General features: G+C 58.1%; 1 protein-coding gene across 2 annotated transcripts in view; it reads left to right on the top strand.

Annotated features, from left to right (window-relative positions):
* The first annotated feature begins 4,552 nt into the window (after positions 1–4,552).
* The window catches only part of ATP2B3 (ATPase plasma membrane Ca2+ transporting 3), a 40,803-nt gene continuing 18,678 nt past the window's right edge, over positions 4,553–26,677 (top strand). For both annotated transcript variants that reach the window (XM_061136563.1, XM_061136564.1), the window contains exons 1-16: positions 4,553–4,760; positions 8,109–8,306; positions 8,556–8,813; positions 9,019–9,144; positions 9,262–9,387; positions 12,146–12,187; positions 13,297–13,461; positions 13,752–13,966; positions 14,447–14,689; positions 15,014–15,255; positions 17,547–17,781; positions 22,469–22,648; positions 22,765–22,852; positions 23,535–23,641; positions 24,479–24,670; positions 26,013–26,226. In XM_061136563.1, coding sequence (XP_060992546.1) covers positions 4,553–4,760; positions 8,109–8,306; positions 8,556–8,813; positions 9,019–9,144; positions 9,262–9,387; positions 12,146–12,187; positions 13,297–13,461; positions 13,752–13,966; positions 14,447–14,689; positions 15,014–15,255; positions 17,547–17,781; positions 22,469–22,648; positions 22,765–22,852; positions 23,535–23,641; positions 24,479–24,670; positions 26,013–26,226 — 2,839 coding nt within the window. The remainder of the gene's footprint in view (positions 4,761–8,108; positions 8,307–8,555; positions 8,814–9,018; positions 9,145–9,261; positions 9,388–12,145; positions 12,188–13,296; positions 13,462–13,751; positions 13,967–14,446; positions 14,690–15,013; positions 15,256–17,546; positions 17,782–22,468; positions 22,649–22,764; positions 22,853–23,534; positions 23,642–24,478; positions 24,671–26,012; positions 26,227–26,677) is intronic.

The following is a 26,677-nucleotide window of genomic DNA, read 5'->3' as shown; positions in this document are numbered from 1 at the left end:
AGGCCAGAAAGTCTGAGTTCCCCCTCCATGGAGGTTTACAATTCAATTAAGCCAATTAAGGTTTGAGAGATGGAAGTGTACAGAAATGGTATGTTCCCTGCCCTTTTGGTGCCTACAAACCGTTCTAGGCAGCCAGCCCAGGCCAGAAAGTCTCTGTCAGGCCTGCAGCCCTGATAGGCCTGATCACTTCTGCTCTTGGCCATTTCAGGATGACTGCTGTCCTTTCTTTCAGGCGGAGGGAGGCCATCCCCCAGGCTTACAGGGAAACCAAAGGATATGCTCTTTGGTCTTGATCTTACTGATGACTCCTGTACCTGGTAGCCTGTGGAGTTGATGAAGAGGAACATTCTCAAGAGCATACTCTCCAACTTGGGGGGTCAACTTATCATCCCTGCATCCCACCTCCTGGGGGATGGTGGGCCAGGATGGGCCCCTGGCTTCTCTCAGACCACTCAGGCCTCCACTCACTCACTTGTCTAGGTCCCCGTCCGCAGCCACGGCCCACCACAAAGTGGGCTCCCCACCCACTCAACAACCACGTGTCTCAAAGGGATGATGACCCAAGCACAGGACAGACCCACTCTCGGGTTGGCACCCTGGCACACAGTGAAATAAGGATTTGGCCGTTGGGATTCTAGACTCAGCAGCAGTCAGTTTGGGCAGAACTGTGTGGAGAACCATCCATGTGAATTGCCACTCAGGTTCATCAGAGGCCTTCAGGGGAGTTGGGGACAGGACGGTGTGCTGACTGGGCTATGGGATGGAGCTGACCAACCAGCACAGGACAGGAGCTGAGGGGGCCTTTGAAGAAATGTGCAAAAGGGAGGGCTAGGAGGACTGATGCTGGGGCATGCTTTCTGGGCAGTGCAGCTTGGAGGCACAGACTGACAACTTCTGAACGAGGCCGCGTAGTGACCAGTCACCCAGCTGGAGTGAGACCTGTGGGGTAGTAGATGGGGAGACCTCTGGGGCCTGCCTGGCAGGCGCTGAGGACCAGGGATTGTTCCACAGCTGCAGGCAGGAGGCCAAGCTGCAGCATGGAGCAATGGCAAATCCAGCCAAGGGACCGTGGCGAGGGGCTAGGAGAGCTCTGTGCCCTCGAAGAAGGCCAGGCCTCAAATCTCTGCCTGGTCCCCTTACCAGGAGTCACTTTGGAGCCAGTAAGGCCACAGCAATGACAGTAAGGAGCAGCTCAGAGCTCCAGTGTGGCTGGGTCTGGGCAACTGCTGTTGCTTAATGGAGGAGGATAAAGGCACCCTTGGGTGAACCCTGGTTGTCAGGGCCAGGAGGGAGGGTGCTGTGCCCTAGAAGGGTGCAACCTTCACCTGGATGAGCCCACCTGACTCATGTGGGCGGGCTTGGGTGCCTTAAGTCTTGTCTGAGTGAGTGTAGAGGCCAAAATGATAAAAGGAACAGATTGTTCACCTAGCTTCCCTTTTAGAACAAAGCACTGGGGAGGTGGCTCGGTGAGGGGGGGGGGCACGAAGTCACCTAGCTTGTCCTTGGGACCCCGGGGTCGAACTCACAAGATCTTGGAATGCAGGCCAGTGGCCTGACTGCCAAGGACATCACAGCCTGGGATGAGTGCCGGCCAGAGCTGGGGACTCTGCTCAGGGACAAGTGACTCACATATTTGCTGGATGCCCCCCAGCCTCCCGAACTCATAGGACCCCCAGATCAAGCTGCCTGTCTGAGCCCCGGGATCGGACTCCTGAGGGCATTGGTGCCCTGTCCGTGGGCCCAGGGCTGATCAAAGCCGAAGTTGGGGCCTCCGCGGATGGACGAGACTCCCCTCTCCCCTCCAGCAACCAACAGGCAAGGGGCTGGGGCAACTGAGCCCAACTTGGTCAGTTTCATCCAGGGTGCTCCCTACTGGGAGTGCCGAAGCACGGACACAGAGCTCAAGGTAGAGAAAGCAGGGCAAACAGGTATCCCAGCACTGGCAGCACCTAAGTGAACGTGGAGAAGGAAGCTGGGGAGGGGGGGGGTGACAGTTCGGGGCATCTGCAGAGGACTCGGGAGTGTTACTGACAGTCAGAAGCTGCCATCTCAGCCTCAGCGCTTCCAGAAAGAGCCTGCAGTCAGAAGCAGGAGACCCAGGTATCCCTGTGTCTCTGCCCCTTCACCTGCCCAAGTGACAAATGGGAGGGGGATTCCTGCCGTGCCTGCCTGGGTGGGTAGCGCCTTCACAGAGCATCCCGGAAGAAGCCCACCTGGCCCCAGACTAATGCCTGGAAGTCTCACTTCCTTCAAGTCCCCTGAGCTCCAGGCGCACCCTGGGGTCCCCACTCCCCCCTCTCCTGCAGCCCCAGCCCTCATCTCCTGCCTCCCTCCCCTATCATCCATCATCAGCCAGCAGCCCTCTGCTTGGTGGTGGCCTCTGCCACTCTTGGTCCCATGGGGTCAGCAGCCCGCTTTCCTGTCCGGGACCCTGTCCCATTACCTGCCTCCTTCCTGGTCTCAGAACACTCTTCCCTCCAAAAAGAATGGCTCACTCCTCCATCCCGGCCCCCAGCTGAAACTGTGCCCCCCCAACACTCCAAAGCTGTTATGGCCACGTGTCTCAGCAGCGGGACCCGCTAGGTACCCACCTCCTGGCCAGAGAGTGCAAGAACCTGTTCAGTCCTGCCCACCCCTCCATAGCCAGCAGGGATGGCCAGCACGGGCACAGAGTAGGTGCTCAGGAAAGCTCGGTCAGATGGCGAACAAGAGGGACAGGCAGTGGGGAGATGCGTGGGAGCCAGAGAGGACCATGCATTCGCGAGTCTGCCATCTTGTTCCCACGTCTTCCGGCAGGGAAGGCTGCTTCGTGCAGAAACTGTCTAGAGAGTTAACACTTAGGTGCCCAAACTTTGACAACCTGGCTCACTTTAGATGGCCATTGGCTGAGATGCCTCTCAGGCTACACCTCTGTGGCAGGGACTGCCTCAGTGTCCAGAGGAACCAAGAGCCCCTCTGTGTTCTGAGCCCCCTTGGGCCGGTGGGCAATGAAGGAAATGAACCTTGTTTCCCAGAGACTTGGTCTCAGCCCCTGAGGACTGGGGCACGTCCCTGCTCCTGGCATTGGCCGGCCTCTGAGAGCAGCCACAGCTCTCCTGAGATCAGAGGCCGCACGCCTCCAGGCCATTGTGTTTCCATGGGCAGTTCTAGATCAGAAACCTGGGTGGGTAGCCAAGAGCTGCTTCCAAGAGGATCCTTGTGAGCCGGGAGCTTCCCCAAAGGTGAGGGATCCAGCCCAACTGAGCCACATTGCCAGGAGGCGTCTGCACTGGTGTGAAGGCCAAGGCCACATGCACTGAGACTTGTTCAGTTCCAGGAGCTTAATGCGTGGCCTTGGTGATGCTGCCACTCCGTGCAGGCTGCCATCCGGGATGAGAGGAGGGGAGAGACTAGCTGGAGAAGCTCGGGACCCAGGACCCGGCAGCCCAGAGGCCCCCGTGGTCTGTGCCACCAGACCCAGTGAGGGCTGTGGACAGGGCAGCCAGGGTTACCAGAGTTCCTCGGGCAAGTTTCAGGATGCTCCATGGAGGAGGAAGGTGGGTGGCCCAGGACTTAGCCAGCTGCTGTTAATTTGGGCGAGATTCCAGCTCCTCATTTTGCCATTTGGAGGGTGTGGGGGACGGGGTGGTGCTGTGTTGTGGGGCAGGGCAACAGAGAAGTCACCCGTGACCTGTGGCTGCTTTCCGCTTTCTCCTCCACCCTCCCCTTCCACTCCCTCCCTCCCTGCCTCCTTCCTCTTCCCTCTGGCCCTCTCCCCTCCTTTTCCCCTGTTCACCCCACCCTCTCCCTTCCTAGCCCTGGACCCCAGGTGCCCCCAGGGCAGCAGAAACACCTGTGCACTAAGCCCTGACCTAGCGCCCAGCTGGCTCTGACCGTGGCTTGCCCTGTTCCCTGGACCCCCGCAGGCCTGAAACCTTGAACCGTAGGGCCCCCCCCCCCCCCGAAGACCACTGCCGCCAGGGACTTACAGCATGCCTGCCACGCAGGGCGAGTCTTAAATCAGGCAAGGGAGGGAATGTGATGGAGCATCTATGCCGGGGCAGGACCACCCACTGTTCGTTCCATCCCAACATGTCGCACCTGCTCCAGTGTGGGGGCCCATGTGGACTTGGGGGGCAGCGAGAGCCCCCATGTCCCAGGTTGCCTATTGCTGCTGACAGCAGGTCCCCACCAGGAGGCTCTCACACTGCCTCCTGCCCCCAGTGGCAAGCCCTGCCAGCTTGTGTGCTTGTGGTGGGCAGGACTGAGAGGTGACCTGGCAGGCAGGCCTGCTGGGCATGAGGGGCCCTGGCGTGGCCTGGGGGTGGTGGGGGGTGGGGGAATTTTGCACCCAGTGAGTTGTGGCTCGACCTGAGTGCACATTTGCAAAGAACAGTACAGAGAGGGGACCTTGGTTTCGTCTCAACTGCGCTTCTCACCTCCTTCTCCCCAGGTGTCTGCACTTGGCCGCCCCGGCTACACCTCACCCCGGTGCTGGAACCTCGGGGGTCTGCCTGCCCCAGACGGAGGCTGCACCTGTGAGAACACCACCCCCTCCCGTGCCACAGGCAGGATGGGCGACGTGGCCAACAGTTCCATTGAGTTCCACCCCAAACCTCAGCAGCAGCGGGAGGCCCCACATGCAGGCGGCTTCGGGTGCACGCTGGCCGAGCTGCGCTCCCTCATGGAACTCCGGGGGGCTGAGGCACTGCAGAAAGTCCAGGAGGCCTACGGGGATGTGGGCGGGCTCTGCAGGAGGCTGAAGACCTCACCCACCGAGGGTAAGTCTGCCAGCAGAGTGGGTATGCCAGTGGTGCAGGGTCATTACCTCCCCACACTCCTCTCTGAAGAGGCTCCATAGCCCCAGAGCAGACCGGGCTTGCAGCTGCTTCCCAGAGGCACTCTTCACTAAACCATGACCACGATTGTGCCCTTGTGCCCTCCCTGGGCAACCATTTTCCCCTAGAGCAGGAGATGCTCTGCATGGGGCAACCTTCCCCCCTGTCCCCCTGCCTCCATCACCAGCGGTTCCCACTCGCACCTCTTCTCTGGATGAAATAGCAATGGAGTACCCAAGCTGAGTAAGGTAGGAAGCTGGCACTGAATGGCACATGCTGGCAGGATGGGCCATAAACTGAAACCTCAGCAAGAGATGAGCAGGGTGGCCCTTGACCAAGTGTTCCCCACACGCTGTCCCCCTTCTGTGTCCTCCAGAAGGTTCTGGGCGTGGAGGCCTTATGGGTCTGCTGGGAGACCAGGACCCCCTGGGGGGAGCCAGGCTTGGCCCCGGATTCCACCAGCTGGAGCATTTCTGGCCTAGCTGCCACCTCCCTGGCAGGGCTACTGGGGCTACCCCAGGCCGGTGCCAGGACAGTCCCCAGCCAGTGCAGATGGATCCCGTCAGCCCTGTCTTGGCTGGCACACCAGTGCCCTGGCTGCTGCCCTTGTCTCCTGCTCCCTGGCTCCATCTGTCTGCAGGTGACACCAGGGCTGCAACAGGGGGTAGAGATGTGCCCCTGCTCCCCGCAGAGGAGGTGGGCCTGAGGCCAGGTGAGAGCACACCCACCTGGCCAGGTCAGGAGCACCAAGGGCCCGCCTGGGTCCCTCCTGCATTGTGCTCTCAAGGGCCCCAGCCTGGTGCGGGTGTGTGATCGATCAGGGGCAGATGGCTTGGCTCAGAGCCAGAGGATCTCTATCCTCCCCTCCTCCTGACCCGTCCCCCCACCCCCAACTTGGGGCTGGGGGAAGGCCTGGGGTAGAGGGCCATTTAGCCACCAGGGCTCTGGCCTCTCCCAGATGAAAGGAAGCAGATGGGCTTCAGCTGGCAGCTCCTTCCTCTGCCTGTCAGGCCTTGTTAAATATTTAAAATGTCAAGGCCCCTGGGAACATGCCCGATTCTGCCACAGCGGCTCTGGCGCTCACCCGGTGGAGGGGCAGGCCTAGAGAAGAGCAGGTACCCAGGTGGGTGGCCCAGCCATGGCAGAGGGAGCCAGCCAGCCCACTCTGCATCTGGAAGAAGGCGCAGGTCCTGGCCCACCTAGATGCTCCCACTGCCGTTCAGACACAGTGACCTGAGCTCCAGGATGGGGGGTGGCGGGGTACAGCTTAGCTGAGCCCCAGGGCCCCCGCACACCCCCTGGCAAGGTGGGGGGTGCAGCAGGCCAGGCAGGTGCATGCTATATTGGAGGAGGGGACTTTGGGTTTCCTCCCAGCAGTAAGTGCATCCAAGAGAATTCCAGAAGCTGGGAGCCTAGGCCAGGCTAGGGTGAGTGGCCCTTCTCCTGGCTGGCCTCCACTGACACTCATGGAAAGGAGGGGCAGATGAGCGGAGAGCCGCACGATGTGGTCCTAATCCAATTCTGATGGCATCTGGCCTCTGGTCCGGGCAGGGTGCCCATCTGTGTCCATGCCAACCGCCGGCCACTGCCCCTGCAGCCTGGACCTGGGCTGGACCAGTGTGTGCTCGGAACTGGAGGGGCTGCTGGCTGTCTTGGGTCACCCCCATGAGCACTTCTCCAGACCCCAGCGCCAACAGGAAGGCCAAGGCCCTCGGGCTGCTGTCGGGCAAGGGAGAGAGAAGCATTGCGGCAGCATCAAGGGCAAACCAAGGCCAACGGACAGGCCAAGGGAGGGAGAGAGGAAACTCCTGGGAAAGGGGCCCTGAGGGCCCGGCTGGGCAGATGGGGCTGGGCAGGCAGCGTGCAGATTCTTGAGGCGTGACAGGGGCCCAGGGGCTCTCTAGATGGTGGGTTGGGCCTCTGTGGTTCTTGGTGGCTCCAAGTCAGCGCCCTTTCCCAGAGTGGGGGTAGTGGAGACTCTGGGTGTCTGGGAGATTCAGGGTTCAAGAACCTTCTGAGTAGTAAGCCCACTTTTCATATCTTCTGTAGGTCAGGGGAGTGGGACACAAGCCCTCAGCTGGGTCCCTGGGCCCTTAGGAGCTGAGGTTCTCAGTTTCTCCCAGTGGGAGACCACAGCCTCCAAAAACTTGACCCACGGCTGGGCCCAGGCACAGTGAAGCCAGCGGAGAAGGGCAGAGACAGCTGTGGCTGCTGCTGGGTTGGAGAGACAGTGTGCAGTCACAGCCTAGCTCAGAGGGTGTTTTCTTGTTGGTCCTTCCACCCTTAGGGGCTCCATCATCCCCTCCCCAGAAACCACCTTTCCCTACCCAGCACACACCCACCCTCCTTCTTTCGGACTCCTCTATGCCACCCTCAGCACCTTCATGTTCTTAAGTCATCTAGGACCGCATCTTGCCACAAGGAGCACCCCATGGGCTGGGACCCCAGCCCTTCCGGTTGCCCCACCCCGACCGCCGCCCCTCCACACTGGAGGCCTTGGGAGTTGTAGCTCCTCAGGGCTGGCAACTGCAAGCCACGGAGTCCATGAGGTGTCAGTGTGGGGCCAGACACTTGGGGGCACCGAAAAGCCAGAAAGCTTTGGGGTGGAGGGGTCCTGTGGAAGGGCCCGGAAGGAAGCTGAAGCCCAAAGGCCAAGGGTGGGACCAGAGCACTGAGTCTGCCCCTGGGGAAGATGGCCAAGCAGATGTCTGGCCTTGGGAGGCAGCGACCTGAATGCCAGTCCCACGTGAAAGCTTTCGCTGCCTTCAGGTATGGGCTTGAGGAGACTCACCCTGTGAAAGCAGAGACCCAGAGGCCTTGGTGCTGACCTGGGTAGGAAGTGGGTTGTCCCCAGAATGAGAAGTCAGGCCACAGATTCTGAAATGAGTGCCTGGGACCAGCCCCTTTGTGGGTGTGGATTTTGCACCCCACGTTCCCTCCCTGCCACCCCACACACATTAGCTTGTGAGGATGCAGAGGGAGGTGTTAGCTCCTGGCCCCACCCAGGCATGTGGGAGGGTGGTCCAGCCCTTCCTCGTGCTGGGGACTCCTCACTATCGCGTGCTCGTACACCTGTGCCATCCAGGCAGCTGGAGATGCTGCCTGCGCCCCCTATGTGCCCCCCCAGGCTTTGCAGAAGGGCTCCAGGCGCTCGGCCAGTGTGGTTCCGCTTCCTGGGAGTTTTCAGTCTAGAGGGGGAGGAGGGCGGATGCGGAGAAGGGAAGGGGGGGGGCGCTGGCCTTTGCCATCGTCTCCTTCTGTGCCTCTGCTCTGTGTCCCCGCATTGCGCAGGCCTGGCTGACAATGCCAACGACCTGGAGAAGCGCAGGCAGATCTACGGGCAGAACTTCATCCCCCCCAAGCAGCCCAAGACCTTCCTACAGCTGGTGTGGGAGGCCCTGCAGGATGTGACCCTAATCATCCTGGAGGTGGCCGCCATCGTATCCCTGGGCCTCTCATTCTATGCACCTCCGGGGGAGGAGAGCGAAGGTGAGGGGCGGGGCGGGGCGTGAAGGGGAGTGGAGGGGAGGGGCGCAGGGGGCGGGGGTGTTGGGGCGGGGCATGGAGGGGCGGGGCGGACGCGGAGGGACGGGGCGTGGAGGCGCACAGCGGGCCGAGGGCTGCACCACCGAGGGGAGGGCAGGAGGGGGTCCCAAGAGGTACCGGCAGCAGGAAGGAGCCAGTGAAGGAATTCATCTGCCGCCTCCGTCCTTCCCTTCTGTCCTCGGGTGGGCGCAGCCTGTGGGAACGTGTCGGCTGGGGCGGAAGACGAAGGGGAAGCCGAGGCGGGCTGGATCGAGGGGGCCGCCATCCTGCTGTCTGTCATCTGCGTGGTTCTGGTCACGGCCTTCAACGACTGGAGCAAAGAGAAGCAGTTCCGAGGCCTGCAGAGTCGCATAGAGCAGGAGCAGAAGTTCACCGTCATCCGCAACGGGCAGCTCCTCCAGGTGCCCGTGGCTGCGCTTGTGGTGGGGGACATCGCCCAGGTCAAGTATGGTGAGTGCGCCCAGGGCAGCCCCTCCAGCGCACCCGGCTGGGTGCTTCTGTGGGCCCGGTTCCCTGGCAGCTGGACGACAGGACTGGGGATGGGTGGCTACCCAGGCCCAAAGGGACATCCTCTGGGAGTGGCGGGAGGCAGTGCGGAGGAAGGCTGCCCAGACGCATGGACGGTCTGTGGTTCTGGCTGCCTGGCCGGCCTTAGGAGACCTGCTGCCTGCCGACGGCGTGCTCATCCAGGGCAACGACCTCAAGATCGATGAGAGCTCCCTGACGGGCGAGTCGGACCATGTGCGCAAGTCAACAGACAAGGACCCCATGCTGCTGTCAGGTGAGCCCCGGGGGAAGCAGGGCTCTTGGTCCTGGGACAAGACCTGGAGGTGCTGAGCGTACCTCCCAGCCCCGTGGTACAGGTGTCTGTCTCAGCCTCTCTGTGTTGTTGTGCCAGGCACTCATGTCATGGAAGGTTCTGGAAGAATGGTGGTGACGGCTGTGGGTGTGAACTCCCAGACGGGCATCATCTTTACCTTGCTTGGAGCTGGTGGAGAGGAGGAAGAGAAGAAGGATAAGAAAGGTAATGCAGCACTAACCATTGTATGAAGCCTGCTCTCTCTTCTGAGCCTGCCTGCTGGTGGTCCCTCGCTCAACCCATCCCTGCTCTAGCACTGATGAGAACCAGCCCTCAGCGGGTGGGAACCCATACCCTCTCTCCTGGAATTCCTTTTGGAGGCCCCTTTTCTGAGGTCTTTCCCCCAGATCCAGCAGTTTGGGGCCCCAAATCTTGTGCAAGGCAGTTTCCTTTGGATGGCTGTGCCCTGAAGGCTTTGGGGCATGTGTGCCCGGGTGCAGGTGTACCAGGGTGTGGGGAGGGTTCTGCTTGAGTAGGAAGGGAGTTGGAGGGCAGAGACCAGCCACCCTGGCTTGGGAGAGAGCTTCGGGGCCATCCTGGGGGGGTGTTCAGCCCCCATGGTGAGGTGTTGAGGGTCCAGGCCATGATGACAGCTAGGGAAACACAGCCGAGGTGGAGGGTTCCCAAGTAGGAAGGCCTCTCTAAAGGCCATCATGGCAGGGGAAGCTGAGAGGGGGCCAGGGCCTTCACCCCAAGGGAAAGCACTGTCGAGGTACAGATGTCTTCAGAGATCCCAGCTCTGTATCCACCCTGGCACATGGCTACCCAGCTGCCTCCCCTTGCTACCATCCTGAGCCCCAGACATGGCAGTTGCCCCCTGCAGTCCTCACAACATCTGCTCACAATTCACCTTGCCCTGACCTGGGTCTCCCCTCAGGCCACTCCTGTGACAAAGCAGGTGAGGAATGGTGTTTGCTCCATGTGCACCCCACCTCGCTGTGAAGCCCCCTGGACCCACTAGAAGTACAAAGACACACACTGGTACGGGGGGACTGTGTGCCAGACACCTGCAGCCAGGGTCCTGTGGACAGGGGCAACAGGTCACCAGTCACCAGCTCCACCCCAGTCAATCAAAGCCACTGAGCTTTGAGTGCAGGTGGGATCAGTCTGCCAACCCAGGAACACGGGGACGGGTCAATGTAAGGAAAGACATCCTCATGTCCCCCTCCTTGGGCCACTGTGTTCCTTGGAGGAGATAGGTGAGCTGCTGTTGCCTAGAGGCTTACCAGGGCCCCAGGTCCTGGCAGCCTGGGCCTGGGTTCCCTTTGTGGGCTCTCCTCCCCGCAGGGCTCAGTCCAGTGTCTCTGCACAGTCAGCACCCTGGGGCCCCCAGGAGGACCAGTGGGTGGGTAGGCGGGCCCCAGACCTCCCCTAGGCTGGACTGGAGTCCCCAGTGACCCTCCAGTGACATCCTGATGATTACTTGGCAGGTCGCCCCCACTCTACGTTCCTTCCCAGGCTCCTCCCCTCATGCTAGGTCCCTTCAATGTCAGAGGCCTGAAGGCCTCAGTCCTAGGCCCCTTACCTTTGACCTCCAGTCCCCTGGGTCCCTGCAGCCCCAGCTCCTGTCCCCTGCTTGCTATGTCAGGTAGGAGGTATCCCCAGCACCTGGCTTTCTAGAGGAAGGGAGCCCCGAGGGGAGGCCAACCTGGCCAGGCTCTGGGAGGGGGCGTTGCACCCACTACTGCACACTGGAGACTGGAAGGTGGGATCTCACTCTCTCCTCACCTCCACTGAGATCCATCCTGCCTGCGGGGCTCAGCACTCCCTGACCACTAAAGGCTGTTTCTTGCCTTCTGGCTTGACTCCTCGTGGTCCACTTTGGGCTGACTTGTCCTTCCTCCTCCTCCCCTCCCTTGGCTCCTGCCCCCTCTGCAGGCCAGGTCTAGCCCTCGTCTTCTGGCTGTGCTCCTCTCAAACCTCCCTCCCTCCCCCAGAAGGCTCCCCCAATCACAGGGCAACACACCTTCCTCATGCCGGATTGTCACCCACCCCTTCGCTTCTGAACGCCCCCACGGGGCCCAACCAACCCCCCATGGGGGTGGGGAGGGGTCCTCTCCTGCTTGCCTAGAACCCCCCAAACCACACCCCACCACCTGGGAGCTATGTTTCCTCCAGTCTGCATCCCAGGATCTCCAATGACCATGAGCTATTCCATGGGGGCTGATGAGCCAGCCCACACGAGCCTTCCTGCCCAGGGTCAGTGGTCTTTGGATATGGGGCTGTCCATGTGTGTCTTCTGGAGAGCTCTCCTGAGTGCAGGTGAAGCAAGAGAAGCTGGGGTGCAGAACCCGAACTCCCAAGCCTGAATCCCCTCACCTGCTGGCTCTCCTGAGCCCTCCCAGCGGGACAGTCCTTGCCAACCTTGCAAACCAGAGGCATGGCTGGCACCGTTTACATTGGCACAGGGAAGCCGGTCACTGCCACCATTCCTCGCAGCCAGCTGCAGGCTTTATGGTAGCAAAGCACATAAGCGAAAGACCCCTGCACAGATCCACCTGGGGTCCAGCCCTGATGCTCCCTCCAGTGCTGTGGGTGTCCTGACCCTGGCCAACTCCTCTCTCTCCATGGCCGTGCTGAGTAGAAAGCTGATCTCTAGGCCACCGGGCTTAGGAACCATCTAGGCCAGGGAACCGCAACCCTCCGAGCCCCGGATGGATACTGCTCCATGTAGGACCTGGGCTGCACAGCAGGACGTGAGCCGTTGTCTTCCATGAAAGCAGTCCCCAGGGCTAGGAAGGTTGGGGACCGCCGATCCAGGCAAGCCCCTTGTGCTGGTTCTGGCCCGCGGGTTCACCGCCTGCCCCTCCTCCGACACACACTGGCTGCAGTGTCTTGTGCCCCGCTGTCCTGTGTGCATGTGTGTTACCAGGGCCACGTGGTGTTCTCAAGTCTCCGTGTCTGTCGTTCCTCTCCGTTGTAGGCAAGCAGCAGGATGGGGCGATGGAGAGTAGCCAGACCAAAGGTAATGGGCTCTCTGCACTCAGGATGGGTGGCAGAGGGTGCCAGACGGGGTGGGGGGGCCGCCTGCCTCGGCTGCAGGGGCAGGACCTGGAGGCCAGGTGAGTGGGGCGAGTGGACAGTCAGCAGACCCCACCAGGAGTGCACAAAGATGGCCCGTGAGCCTGTATCCTGGTGAGGTATCTGACGCTCCAGAAGGGGGACTCACTCAAGACCTCGTGGGGCCAGTGGGTTCCCAGCTCAATGGCCTTTCTGCTGAGGCTTTGAGGCCTGCTGCCATCTCAGATGAGGCAGACAAAGAGTTCAGAGGCTGCTGGCGGTTGGGAGGGCACTTGGGACTGGAGGATAGTCCAATGGCCAGAGCCCCAGGCTGGGACGGGGAGTGGCAGACTGCATTGGGGGCAGAGGCCAGAGTGGTCCAGCTAGGTGGGATGTTGAGTGTCCCCTGAGGCTGCAGCCAAAGGGCTAGGAGATGAGGCCACAGGGATTGGCTGACCCCACAAGGTGGCAGGAGGCGTGCAGAGTCACTGAGAGCCCATTGAGTGGAGACGAGGATGAGTGTCAGTGTTGGGTGCCCACTCCGGGTGGTGGAGGGACCATAAAGGGTGGTGAGAAACAGCACCACTAAGTTAGGGTGCACCAGGGGCGCTGTGACAGAACTGCTAGTTCCAGAGAGGAGGTGGGCAGACAGCTAGTGGAGAGGAGCAAAGGCCTGAGCCAAGAGCAGGGGAGGACAGTACGGGGATTCTTGGGCCTCCCTGAGGGGAGTAGGGACATGGCTTAGACGCCAGTGTGCCAGAGTCAGCTCTGGGTTCTGGAATATTCCATGGACCCCAGGTCTCTGCTCTCAGATATTGAGATTTGGGGCGTCACAGGACTGGCCATGCTGTGTGCACGCCCCAGTTAGCAGTGCTTCTGTCTATCTTCTCTTCCCCTGTGAGGCCCCTAGAGGAGCATCTCGGTCCTGCCCTGGACAGCGCCCGCTTCAGGAGGGCCTGGGCTGATGAGAGAGGAGGGCTGGCGTGCCATTGCTTGCCCTGTGAAAGCCCCGCTTGCAGCCATCACCCCAGCAGGCAGGTTCTAACCTTGGCTTCGGGCTTCTCTTTTGCACAGCAAAGAAGCAGGATGGGGCCGTTGCCATGGAAATGCAGCCCCTGAAGAGTGCAGAGGGTGGGGAGATGGAGGAGCGGGAAAAGAAGAAAGCCAACGTGCCCAAGAAGGAGAAGTCGGTCCTACAGGGAAAGCTCACCAAACTGGCCGTGCAGATTGGGAAAGCAGGTGGGGGCTGTCGACGGGGTGGCCCAGGGGGCCACCTGGTGGGCAGGGAGGATGCTGGGCTCCTGGGCTTGAGGCTGGGCCAAGGAGAACAAGTGGGCAAGGGAAAAGTGATGGGGACCATGGGCCAATCAGCCAGGGGACCAGCCAGGGACACGTGATGGCCTTCAGGGCCCGCTTCTGCCCCTTCTGGTGAGGATGGACTGTGACCCTCCAAGAATCCAGGGACAGGCTGCAGCATCCCTTATCTTTTCCGTCTTGCTCTCCCTTCCTACCTCCACTGCCTATGGCAGGGCTGGTGATGTCCGCCATCACTGTTATCATCCTGGTCCTCTACTTCGTGATCGAGACCTTCGTCATAGATGGCCGGGCATGGCTGGCGGAGTGCACGCCTGTCTATGTGCAGTACTTTGTCAAGTTCTTCATCATCGGTGTCACCGTGCTGGTTGTGGCTGTCCCGGAGGGCCTGCCTCTTGCTGTCACCATCTCCTTAGCTTACTCCGTCAAGGTAATAAAATCAACACACCATGGATACGAGTCCCATGGTACCAGGATACAGAACCAGGACTCGAGGCGCAAAGCCCTTAAGTAGCTTGAACAAGCGAGGACCGGATAAAGTTTGGGATCGCTCAGGGGCAGAACGGGGTGGGTGGCGAGCAGGGACACAGAGCTGGGTTTGGACATCCTTGCCCAACCCGGCCTCCTGAGCATGGGGGCACGACAAGCCAGCATCTGCCAGATGAGGGCAGGGTCCCAGGGGGCAGGGAGTTGAGATGGGAGAGAAGAGGAAGGATGACCCTTGGGACACAGGGGAGGAAGGCAGAGATTGTGGTGGGTAGAGAACCCACAGGGCCTGCCTGAGAGGGGGCACTGGGCAGGGGCATCATCCTGGCCCATCTGAGCTGTGCTTCTTGCTCCCCCACGCCCTGGGCCAACCCCCTCCCCCAGAACAGCTGGCTACCCAAGCCTCCATCTGTGCCCTTTACAGAAAATGATGAGGGACAACAACCTGGTCCGCCACCTGGATGCCTGCGAGACCATGGGCAATGCCACGGCCATCTGCTCCGACAAGACGGGCACACTCACCACCAACCGCATGACCGTGGTGCAGTCCTACCTCGGGGACACCCACTACAAAGAGGTTCCAGCCCCCAGTGCCCTGACCCCCAAGATCCTCGACCTCCTGGTCCACGCCATCTCCATCAACAGTGCCTACACCACCAAAATACTAGTGAGCTGGGAGCCAGCGGCGGGTGGGCCCAGGCAGGGGCAGCAAGGCGTGGCTGTGGGGTGGGCTGTTGCCAGGGGCTGGCTAGGCTCCCTTAAGGACTCTTTTGGGCAGGGCCACAATCATTTCTGGGGTGCTGGGCTCCCTCCTCATCTGTGGAACCTGGGCAGGACCTACAGGTTCTGGAAGCCCTTCACAGCCCAGAGAATGGTGGGAAAGCTGCCCATCTAGTCCACGCTGGAGGCCAAGGCTGGCCTGGGGTCCAAGGACAGTAAGGTGGGTAGACTTGGGGCCCCCAGGGCCACATTGGTTCTCCTCACCTCACAGCCTCCAGAGAAGGAAGGCGCCCTCCCGCGCCAAGTGGGCAACAAGACGGAGTGCGCTCTGCTTGGCTTCGTCCTGGACCTCAAGCGGGACTTCCAGCCGGTGCGGGAGCGGATTCCTGAAGATAAGCTTTATAAAGTGTACACCTTCAACTCGGTCCGCAAGTCCATGAGCACAGTCATCCGCACGCCTGACGGCGGCTTCCGCCTCTTCAGCAAGGGCGCCTCAGAGATCCTGCTGAAAAAGTGAGTGGATGGGACTGGGGCTAGCCAAAGGCTATGGCGTTTCTGGTTTTCCTATTGCAATAGACAGTAGCCTGAAACTGGCCCTTTAAATCACTTTAAAGTGCATTCAGTCCCAGAACAAGTTGATCACCCCAAAGGAAACCCCATGCCTAACCCCATCCCCCCAGTTCTTGCAAGAGACTCGGGTTCGATTCCTGGGTCGAGAAGATCCCCTGGAGAAGGAAATGGCAATCCACTCCAGTATTCTTGCCTGGAAAATCCCATGGACAGAGGAACCTGGTGGGCTACAGTCCATGGGGTCACAAGAGTCGGACATGACTTAGTGACTAAACAACCAAACAAATAACCAACAACATCTTCTTTCTTGTTTGTGAATTTACCTATTATGGACATTTCATATGAAGGGATCATACACGATGTGTCATTTTGTACCTGGCTTCTTTCACGGAGTGTGGTTTGCAAGGTTTATCTGAATTGCAGCCCTTATCAGTGCTTCATCCCTTTCTGCGATGGAATAACATTCCATTGCATGGATGAACCACCTTCTACTTATCCAGTTTTCCCACTGGCAGACCGTTGAGTTGTTTCCACCTTTTCGCTACCGTGAGTCGTGCCACTTTGAAGGCTCGCATAGAGTTTCTGCTTGAACACATATTTTCAGCTCTCTTGGGTATATTCCTGGGAGCAAAACTGGTAACTCCGTGTTTCATCTTTTGATGAATGCCAAACAGTTTTCCTCAGGAGCTGTCCCACTTTACCTTCCCATTAGCAGTGCCTAAGGGTTCTAGCTTCTCATCCTCACCGTTATTACCTGATTATTGTTGCTGCTATAGCTATAGCTGTCGGGATCGCACGGTGGTTTTGATCTGCATTTTGCTGATGACTAGGGATATTGGTGCCTTTTCATGCGCTTATTGGTCATTTGTTTAGCTCCTTTGGAGGAATGTCTATTCCAGCCCTTACCCATCTTGGATCTGAATTCTTTGTCATTTTATTGTTGAGCGGTGAGAGTTTTCTGTATGTTCTGAATATTAGATTCTTAACACGTATCTGATTTCTAAGCATTTCCTCCCATTCTGTGGGCTGCTGTCTTTTCACTCCCTTGATAGGTTTCTTGTTCTTTATCTTGATTTGTCCTTGGACACACAAATATCTTTCAATTGGGAAGTCCAATTTATCTCTCCTTTTGTCGCTTCTGCTGGGTTCCTTTTAGAGGTTAGTGATGTTCTCAAGGTGATAGTAGTAATAGCAGCACAACTATGAATATACTAGGAGCCATTGCACGGGTGAGTCATGTGCTGTGTGAATTAGATCTCAACAGAGCTGTTAGAAAGACTGAGGCAGTGCCCTGCCAAGTGCCCTGCCCCCCCAACCCCTCAGCATTCACACCTTCCCTTGGCCTTGACCTCTGTGGCCTTCAAGCACCCTCCTCCACCCACCTGGCTCCTCAGCTGCCTTCTCCAGAGAAGCCACCTCCTAAGACTTGACCTAATTGTACCTCAGTGCTCACCCCTCCATCCCCCCGCCCCCGCCACCTTCCGGAGCCTTCAGGACAAAGGCCTGAGCAGAACCTCCATAACCAACATTTTTTTCCTTCCTCACCAGTCTTCTTGGAGCCTCCACTTGTCCAATGGCCATGCTGGCCCCTGGAGCTCAGGTTTCCTTTTTCCTTCCTTTTCTGCACCCAAATCCCGTCAGCCCTCCCCGTCCCAGCCCTTCTGGGGCCTTGGGTTTTTGCTCACATCCCCCCTCTTGCCCCAAAGCTCAACAGGGCAAGAGTAACACACCCCCGCCCCTGCCGCCAGGTCCCATCAAGTGTGCAGAGATGTGCTGTGCAAGTGTCTGAGCTCCTGGCTCCCAGGGAAACAGAGTACCATAAACCTGGTGCCAGAACCGGAAGTCCTCAGTCAAGGTGTGGGCGGGGTCACATTCCCCGGAAGACCTCCAGGGTAGGATGCTCCCTGGTGTGTCTCCTTGGTCTTCCTCGGCTTGTGGCTGCATCTCTCCAGTCTCTGCCTCCATCATCAAACAGCCTTGTCCCTGTGTCTGTGTCTCTATGTGGCCTCTCCTCTTTTTATAAGGACAGCAGGCATTGGATTGAAGGCCCACACTCATCCAGGATGACCTCATCCTAAATTGACAACAAGCCTCTTTTCAAATAAGATCACATTTTGAGGTTCTGGGGAGAACAAGGTGGGGGGTCTTTTAAGCCCCTGCAGCAACAGAGCACCACCCACCCTGGAGAAACCCTCTACACTGTCTCATACTGGCTTCTGCTCCGTCCGCCCCAGGTGCACCAACATCTTGAACAGCAATGGGGAACTCCGCAGCTTTCGCCCTCGGGACCGGGATGACATGGTGAAGAAGATCATTGAGCCGATGGCCTGCGATGGGCTCCGTACCATTTGCATTGCCTACCGGGACTTCACCGCTGCCCAGGAGCCTGACTGGGACAACGAAAACGAGGTGGTGGGCGACCTCACCTGCATAGCCGTTGTGGGCATCGAGGACCCCGTGCGGCCCGAGGTAGCTTGTCAGGATGGCTGGGGGAGCCATCCTTGTCTGCACAGGGCCTCGGCCTTGGGACACAAATGCAAGGAGGGGATTGCCCCTTCCTCCTGCCCTCCTAGCCATCACACCCCTCCCTGCCAGGCTTTCTAGGTAGAACACACAGCAGTTGGCCAGAGTTGGACCAAGTGAGGAGGGTGGACGATGGCAGAGCCTCAGGGGCGTGGCTGCCATGGCCCAGGTCAGACCTCCCAGGCACCCTGGAGCCCCCTTGTCCTCTGGCCCTGGAGCCCTTCAGGAGGCTCTGTGCTGCCCTCTGGAAGGTCCCCTCTGGCTTGGCATCCATGCCTGTCTCAGGTACTGCCTCTGCCAGGGGAGAGAGGACAGCAGGTAGAACCCTGATGGCTGCCAAGGCCAGCAGAAGTGATGGACCAGAGGGGATGAGGAGGAGGGGAGGGAGGAGCGAGGGACAGGTGACTGGGCTCTGGTTCAGAGAACTGGGTACATAATACTTGGGGAGCACTGGGAGAGAGGAAGACAGTTCTCAATCGAGGCTTTGACTGGGGCCAAGTGGGGTTCCGGACATCCCTAGGGAGAGGTGGTTAGGTGGAAAGCTCAGAGCAAAGGTCCTAGCCAGAGGGACATTGTCCAGAAGTGACTTTACATAACTTAGGATCATGAGGATAGCCGAGCAGATGGTGGGAGGAGCCTGCAAAGGAAAGGGCCAGGCAGGGAGGTGAAACCATGGGAAACGTGTTGGCTGGAGCAAGAGGGCGGGTGGCATGTCCCACCCTGAGCTGAGCAGGTCCTGTGGAATGGCGCAGGGAGCCAGTGCTTGGAGATGACTTCACTCAGAGCTTTCTTGAACAGGAAACACACCAACAGGGCAGAAGCTAATCAGGGCCTAGAGAGGAAGAGCAATGGGTAGAGGTGTGGGTCCTTCAAGATGGGAAACTCCATCTTGGAGGAAGAGAGCCTACTAGGCTGGCCCTGGAGTGGGCCCAGAGAAGGTGGGCAGTGGGAGGAGCTCCCCAGGAGAGTAGGGTGAGAGGGTGCCATTGAGGGTGGCAGGGCCACCCCACGGGCCCCAGGAAGCGAGCCTTTCCCCTCACCGGACCAAGGAGAAACTTTGAGGCAAAGAGGAGGCCTGTGTCCACACAGCGAGCCGAGTCCTAAAGCCATGTGGCCCTTGCCTAGACCAATGGCCTCCCTCTCTGAACAGAGCCATTCGCCACTGCTGTCCCCAGTATCAACGGCAACAGCTCTACACTTTTCCACCTAGCTATCAGAGAGGAAGATGAGGTTCCCAGATTCCCAGAGCCATGGCCAAGGCCATGTCCACAGCATCATAACCAGGCCATCCGGCCCCTCCACCTCAGCCCCCTGGGCCAAGGAGCCCTTCCAGTTTCCCTTCATTTCCCACATAAATATTCATTGCAAACTGAAGCTCTGGTCATTGATACAAGGTTGGATGCCTGAGATGTATGCATACATCCTGAGACAGAACTGCAGAGGCAGGTCCATGGTGGCTCAAGTCTGGGGACCGGGATGGAGGCTAGCATGTGGGTGGGGCAAGGCCTAAACCTTTCCCTGTTGGTGCTCTTCTCAGAGATACATTAAAAAAAAAAAAGTCTTCATCTTAGAAAAAACCTGGATAAAATTTCCAAGAAGGTCACCATGAAGGCTCAGCATGTGGGTGGGGCAAGGCCTAAACCTTTCCCTGTTGGTGCTCTTCTCAGAGATACATTAAAAAAAAAAAAGTCTTCATCTTAGAAAAAACCTGGATAAAATTTCCAAGAAGGTCACCATGAAGGCTCAGCCTCAGTGGCTGCCCCAGTGGGCTGAATCAGAGTGGGGGAGAACCCTCAAGGCAAAGTAATGGGGTGCTTGTTTAAGAACCAGAAATGGCCTTGGTAAAGGGACCCTGGGGGCAAGATGGCTCGCCTCTGGCTGGTGAATGGCTGCATGAGAGGCCAGGCAGCAGGTGGCACCAACACAGCCAGGACAGGGAAGCCAGGCAGGACCCCTACACCCCACCATGGGGATCAGCCAGCAGGCAGTGGCCAAGGAGGACACCCTGGGTCCCAAAGGCAGGCAGGAAGACCGATAGCACTGTTAGACTTGTCAGGATGTCTGTGGGCCTGGGAGAGCTGCAACCCAAAGATGGCCTGGCAGTGGCATGTCTCTGCCCCTGGAGGATCACTTGGCCCCTGTAGGCATGCTGTATTTATGCCAGAGGGGCGCGGGGGCTCGTGCAGACATGGAGCCACTGGGCATCAGTGGACCAGGGCTGTGTCCACTGGGATAGCAGGGAGGCAGGACAGTCATCCGATGAGGGAGAAGGCACCTGCAGATGGAGGGGAGCTTCCTGCTACCTGCCTGGGAGGCCAAGGGCCTTTCAGACCAGAGAGGGAGCCAGCGGGGCCGCAGCCGCGCAGAGACAAACAGAGGCTTGGATTGAAGCTCCGCATGCTCAGGCGCATCATGACCACGGGGTGGCAGCAGAGAGCCAGCTACCAGATGCTTCAGAGTCAGAAGGGAACTTGCTGGAAGGGACGGTGTCTCCTGGCAGCTCCCAAGAGCAGAAAGGGTCCTCAATTGAGGCTGAGCGAGGAGACAGACACATTACAGAGGGGGCAGGATGCAACGCCCCCAGGGCTGGGCTTCTAGGCCACTTGGCAGGATGTATAAGGTCACTCTGTCATAGCCCTGGGTACCCATCCTTTCCCCACTCTCTCCATGGCAGAAATCACAGCCACCACCCCCTGTCTTGGGGGAGCCCCCAGCCTCGCAAGTGCCCCGACCTCCCAGGCCAGGGCTCCCCCACAGCCCGCCTGGCCCTACCTACCACCCACCTGCCCTGGGGTCTCATGGATGCCCTGCCCCCCACCCCTGGCCCATGCTTCCCCAGCCACCGCACATGTGTGTCCCCAATCACCCCTCTGTCCCCGGTGCCCAGGCCCAGCTTCCAGGCCACACCCAGGGCATGGCGCACTTTCTCACTCTCTGTCCACAGGCTCACATTGTCCCCAGGCTTCTGGCGGTGCCCACTAGGAGCTCACAGAGGGTTGTGCTGGGGCCAGTGGACACAGCAGGGAGCTGGGTCTCCCCAGGCTGCACCCCGCACCAGAGCCCCATCTGGACATGTCACAGGCCTAGGTCTCACCTCCTAATCCACTTCCCTGAGCTCTGAGACTCCTGTCCCCTCCCGGCCCTCAGGCACTGTCACCCTGGCTCCCCTCCACATTGCCATCTCAGGGCTCACCAGCCCGTCCTCATTGAAAAAACAGGAGTGTCTCCACTCTCTGGAACAAGGGCACCACCTCCCAGTTGGTCTCCTCTCCCTACAACCCATTTTCCCCTCAGCACCAGAGGGATATCTTGTTCTGTCTTTTCTGGAATCTTCTCTTATGTTAGGAAAATGGAGATATGAGGAACCACAGCGATGGCCCATTTCCCCCTGAGAACACCTAATCATGTCAACCCTTTGGCTCTAAAAGTCTTGAAAGTGAAAGCATTCATTGCTCAGCTGTCTCCGACTCTTTGCAACCCTCTAGACTAGCCCACCAGGCTCCTCTGTCAATGGGATTCTCCAGGCAAGCATACTGGAGTGGGTGGCCATTTCCTTCTCCAGGGTATCTTCCCCACCCAGGGATCGAAGCTGCATCTCCCGCCTTACAGAAAGATTCTTTACCAAAGTTAGTCCTGTGTTAGTCACTCAGTTGTGGCTGACTCTGTGACCCCATGAACTGTACCCCCCCCAGGCTCCTCTGCCCATGGGATTCTCCAGGCAAGAATACTGGAGTGGGTTGCCATTTCCTCCTCCAGGGGATCTTCCTGACTCAGGGATCAAACCTGCATCTCTTGCATCTCCTGCATTGGCAGGCAGATTCTTTATCACTGAGCCACCTGGAAGCCCATCTGTGTGTGTATGTGTGTGTGTGAATATATAGGTGTGAAAGTGAAAGTCACTCAGTCATGTCCAACTCTTTGCGACCCCTTGGACCATACAGTCCATGGAATTCTCCAGGCCAGAATACTGGAGTGGGTAGCTTTTCCCTTCTCTAGGGGATCTTCCCAACCCAGGGATCAAACCTGGGTCTCCTACATTTCAGGCAGATTCTTTACCATCTGAGCCACCAGGGAAGCTGTTAAAGTCTTAGGTTTTATATTATTAAAAAAAAAAAAAAACTAAGAAGAGATGCAGAGACAAGTGAATCAAGGTCTGAGAGGGGAGGCCCATGATGGCTCCTGCCATCTGATGGGGCAACTGGGACCAGAAGTTCTTTTCTCGTCCTTCTGGAACTCACAGACACGGTACCCCACCAGCTAGCCTGCTAATGGGGCTGGACCTGGCTCAGCTGCTGTGGGTCTCCATTTCCCTGGTGGAAACTGAGTGATTTCTACAGTCACCTTGCTGGACATGGCCCCAGTGGTGCTGCTCAACAGCGTTCCCGTGGCTTCTCTCGGCCTTACTCGTGGGGTTAGGGCCTGGGTCTGAGTTGTTGCTGCTCCCTAGGACTGGCACAAGGAAGGAGGCACCTGGCAGGGGATGGGGGGACCCTGCTCCCTGTGGGTCAGGACACTTCCCCCACCACCTCCAGGCCCCGTGCTGAGACAAGGGGCACCGCAGATCTGGACAGAGGAAAGGGTAGAGTTCAGACACTGCTGCGTCTGTCCTGGACAGCCATCTTATCCCTTGCAGGTCCCTGAAGCTATCCGCAAATGTCAGCGGGCCGGCATCACAGTCCGCATGGTGACGGGGGACAACATTAACACAGCCCGCGCCATTGCAGCCAAGTGTGGCATCATCCAGCCTGGGGAGGACTTCCTGTGCCTGGAGGGGAAAGAGTTCAACCGTCGGATCCGAAACGAGAAAGGCGAGGTAGTTCTCCGCCCATCAGCACCCCGGCGGGTCCAGGGTTCTGACACTTTCTTCACCCTGCCCCTCGGTTCAGCCCCTCCAAGACTCTGCAGCATCTACATGCTTTCCCCTCCCAGATAGAGCAGGAGCGTCTGGACAAGGTGTGGCCTAAGCTGAGGGTCCTGGCACGATCATCTCCCACCGACAAACATACTCTGGTTAAAGGTAATGGAGTGGGCTTGCTCATTGCCCCTCTTTCCCCCGGCCCAGGTGGCATGATGCAGGGGAGGGGTGTGGCTGTCACCTCGATTGTGGGTCGTCTGTTCCCAGATGCCCAACACTGAGCTTCCAATCGGGTTTCTGGGCCCTGCCTACGAAGCGGGCTACTCAGCTCTGGACGCATGGCTCCTGGAGATTTTGTCTCAGGGGAAGTCACTGGTCTTCCCTGAACCTCAGTTTCTTCATTGGGAAAATGGGGATAATAATGGAGACTCCCTCCAAGGGCTGAGTGGCCAGAGCTCAACCCTCCACTCTCTTGCACTCACAGTATCAATGGAAGATGCCAGTAGGGGCCAGCCTCTCATCAAAGCAGATGGGCAAATGGGGGCCCAGGAGAAGGAGACATTTTTCCAAGTCACTCAGTGCCAGGCCCCTGCCTTGTACCAATCCCACTGCCCTGTATCATCTCACTGGGTGAGGGACCAGGGTGGGAGAAGCAGGATGCAGCTGCCAATCAAGATGCAAGACTTGGTCCCAAAGGTGATGGAGTGCATGGAGAGTTGGAGGCAGTAGGCTTGGTGGCAATCTCAAAGGCTTTCCAGAGCCAACTGGCCTCCCACGGCCCCTGGGCTGGTCACCCAGGGCCACAGATGGCAGGAGCCATGCCCTGCCCCAATCTATGTTCCAGGGATCATCGACAGCAACACGGGTGAGCAACGGCAGGTGGTGGCCGTGACAGGAGATGGCACCAATGACGGGCCAGCCCTCAAGAAGGCGGATGTGGGCTTCGCCATGGTAAGCCGCCTGCTGTGCCAGTCTGGGTGACCTTGCCAGATGGGGCCCCATGACATAGGATGTGTAAGCTTTGGGCAGGAATGTGGGAGCTAGCATTGAAGCAAGTTTCCAAGAGCTAGCATTGAAGCAAGTTTCCAAGTGCTAGACATTTCTTTCTCTCATGTCCTGACCACCCAGTCCTCTGCCGGTGATTTGTGCCAAGGTATTTGGTGTGATGGTACCCAAGGTGACAAGGGACTGGCTGCATTGCTAGGGGGTCACGGGGACTTGTCTGCTGAGCACTTGCCTCACCATCTCCAGGTCCAGTTCAAGTGAACCTCAGCCCCAAGTGTGATGAGCCGAGTCCCCACATGAGCTTTTCCTCTGTGTATCTCTCTCATGGCTGAAATAGAGCTGGTTCTTTCTGTAAAAACAGCTGAGCAGGGAGGCCTTGGCATGAAACAGGTTGTGCTCAGCTGCCTAAGGCAGAAACCAAGCAAGGCCTCTCCCAGCCCACCTCGAAGGAGGGGCGCAGCCCTCAGAGTGCAGGCACCAGGGGCACAGAGCAGTCCTTCCCAGGGCCATATCCAGAGGGGGCCCAGCCCCAGCTCCCGGCACTGAGGGAACCCAGCTGGGCAGCACCGTGCTGACCTGTGTGGGCTAGGAAGCCATGTTCTCACTCTGGGACTCCCAGGGGCCCCTTATGCAGGGACCCGATAGGAAACCAGGGGGCGGCCACTGCAGGGGTGGTGTCTCCTTCATTTGTGAGCCAAACTTCTCTAGTACAAGGACACGATTGGAGTGGGCAAGGAGGACTGGGGAAGGGGCCTATGGACACGGTATGTGTGTGCCCCCCAGGGCATTGCAGGGACGGACGTGGCCAAGGAGGCCTCGGACATCATCCTGACGGACGACAACTTCACCAGCATTGTCAAGGCTGTCATGTGGGGCCGCAACGTCTACGACAGCATCTCCAAGTTCCTGCAGTTCCAACTGACGGTCAACGTGGTGGCCGTGATCGTGGCCTTCACGGGCGCCTGCATCACTCAGGTGGGTGATAGGGCTCTCCCTTCCGTGACCACAGCCCTCCCACCTGGTGTGCCTTGGCCTCAGGGCTCAGTGGAGGATGCCAGGTTTTTCTTTGCTGCTGACTTTTTTTCCATTTAGATAGAATTCACCTAACAAAAAATTCACCATTCAGTGACTTTTAAGTACATTCACAGCACTGTGCCATCGTCCCCTCTGTCTAGTTCCATTGTGTTTTCATCACCTCAAAGGAAGCGCCATCCTCATCAGCAGTCATTCCCCACTCACCTCCCACCAGTTCTGGACGTTTCAACTCCATGGAAGCAAATCATAGGTGGTCATTTGTGTCTGGCTCCTTCACTTAGCACAATATTCTTAAGATCCATTCATGTTGTAGCAGGTACTTTATTCCTATGGATGGTGGACTGATGTTCCATTGTATGGATGGAGCACCTAGCTTTTCTGCATCCTTTCTTCAGTGGGCATTTGGGTTGTTTCCACCTGTGGCCACTGTGGACTTGTGTGTGCAAGTCTTGTCCTGGGTCTGCTGGGAACTCTGTGGTTAACCTCTGCAGGAGCCTCTTTCCCTTTTTCTGTCATCCGATTCTCCCCATTAGTGAGTATTCAGAATTTGTCTCTCTTTCAAAGGTATTTTTTTCTCAAAGGTATTTTTTAATTGAGATAAAATCTTCATAACATCTTCTGTACCATAATAGCCGTTTGAACCAAAGTGTACAATTCAGTGGTTTTTGATGCTGTCTCCATCTTGTGCAACTGTTACCTATACCTGTACCCACTAAGCAGCCACACGTCACTCTCCTCTCCCCCTGCCCCTGGCACCCACCCATTTGCTTTCTGTTTCCATGGATCTGTCAGTTCTGGAAGTTTCATAGGAATGTCCTTGGTGTCTATCTTCTGTGAGGCTCATTTTTAACCAACAAGTCAGAAGTGATGAGGAGGAAGGCCCGGTGCAGTTTCTGCCTCTTCCCGGCCCATGGGCATGGGAGCACAGGAGAGCACCCATCCATCATGCTCTTTTATGGTCTGGGGCAACTGACAAGGGGGTGGCAACCTCCTGCTAACAATTGGGACCACATCTTCTACATCAATGCCAGCAGGTGAGAGAAGAAGGGAGACTAGCAACATTTTAAGAGCAGCAATCTGAGAGCCAGTGAAAACTTTCTGCTCACCTTAAGGAAACATAGGGATAGAAATGTCAGAATGTTACAGGAAAGCTGGATTTGTTGCAATTTCACTTGAATTAAATTCCAGTAACATTGACCCCTAGCTGAGTTTCTTCCCAGGGGGTGGGGGGTGCCAGTGAGGGTTCCAGGCCCATGTTGGGGTGACTGGCTGCTCTCTACAGGACTCTCCTCTCAAAGCCGTGCAGATGTTGTGGGTGAACTTGATCATGGACACATTTGCCTCTCTGGCCCTGGCAACAGAGCCACCCACTGAGTCGCTGCTGCTACGGAAGCCATACGGCCGGGACAAGCCCCTGATCTCACGGACCATGATGAAAAACATCCTGGGCCATGCCGTCTACCAGCTCACCATCATCTTCACCCTACTTTTCGTCGGTAGGTTAATCCAGGGCCACAAAGGCTCTGGTGGCCCTGTGTAGCAGTGGAAGGGACAGGCACTTGGGAATCTGATTTCCAGTGAGGACCCCTCAGCCCTCACCTCACTGCTGTCCTGGGAGTTTTCTTCTGTGTCTGGCATCAGCAACTTTTAGGTGATTCTTTTATTTACATGGAGTGGGATCGTCACTTCTGTTTGTGGCTTCTCTGCCTGACATCAGGGGGCTCTCCATGGGTCAGGTGACCCTTAGTGGCTCAGCTTTCAGCACACATTCCTGGGAGCAGACTTGAAGCTCAGGGCAGGGATGGTGCTGGCCAAGGGTAATAGTCACGCAAAACATCTTTTGGGGGCACCAAAAGACAGCCCCTGGGGGTATTCTCATGGGACCTTTCTGTGCCATCTTGGGAGCAGAAGCTGTTCATGGCTGAGCCAAGGTTGGTCCTTGTGGCA

This window comes from Dama dama, chromosome X, assembly GCF_033118175.1.
Source record: "Dama dama isolate Ldn47 chromosome X, ASM3311817v1, whole genome shotgun sequence".
Lineage (NCBI taxonomy): Eukaryota > Metazoa > Chordata > Mammalia > Artiodactyla > Cervidae > Dama > Dama dama.
The sequence above is the reverse complement of the archived record's forward strand: the minus strand, read 5'-3'. Positions and strand labels throughout refer to the sequence as shown.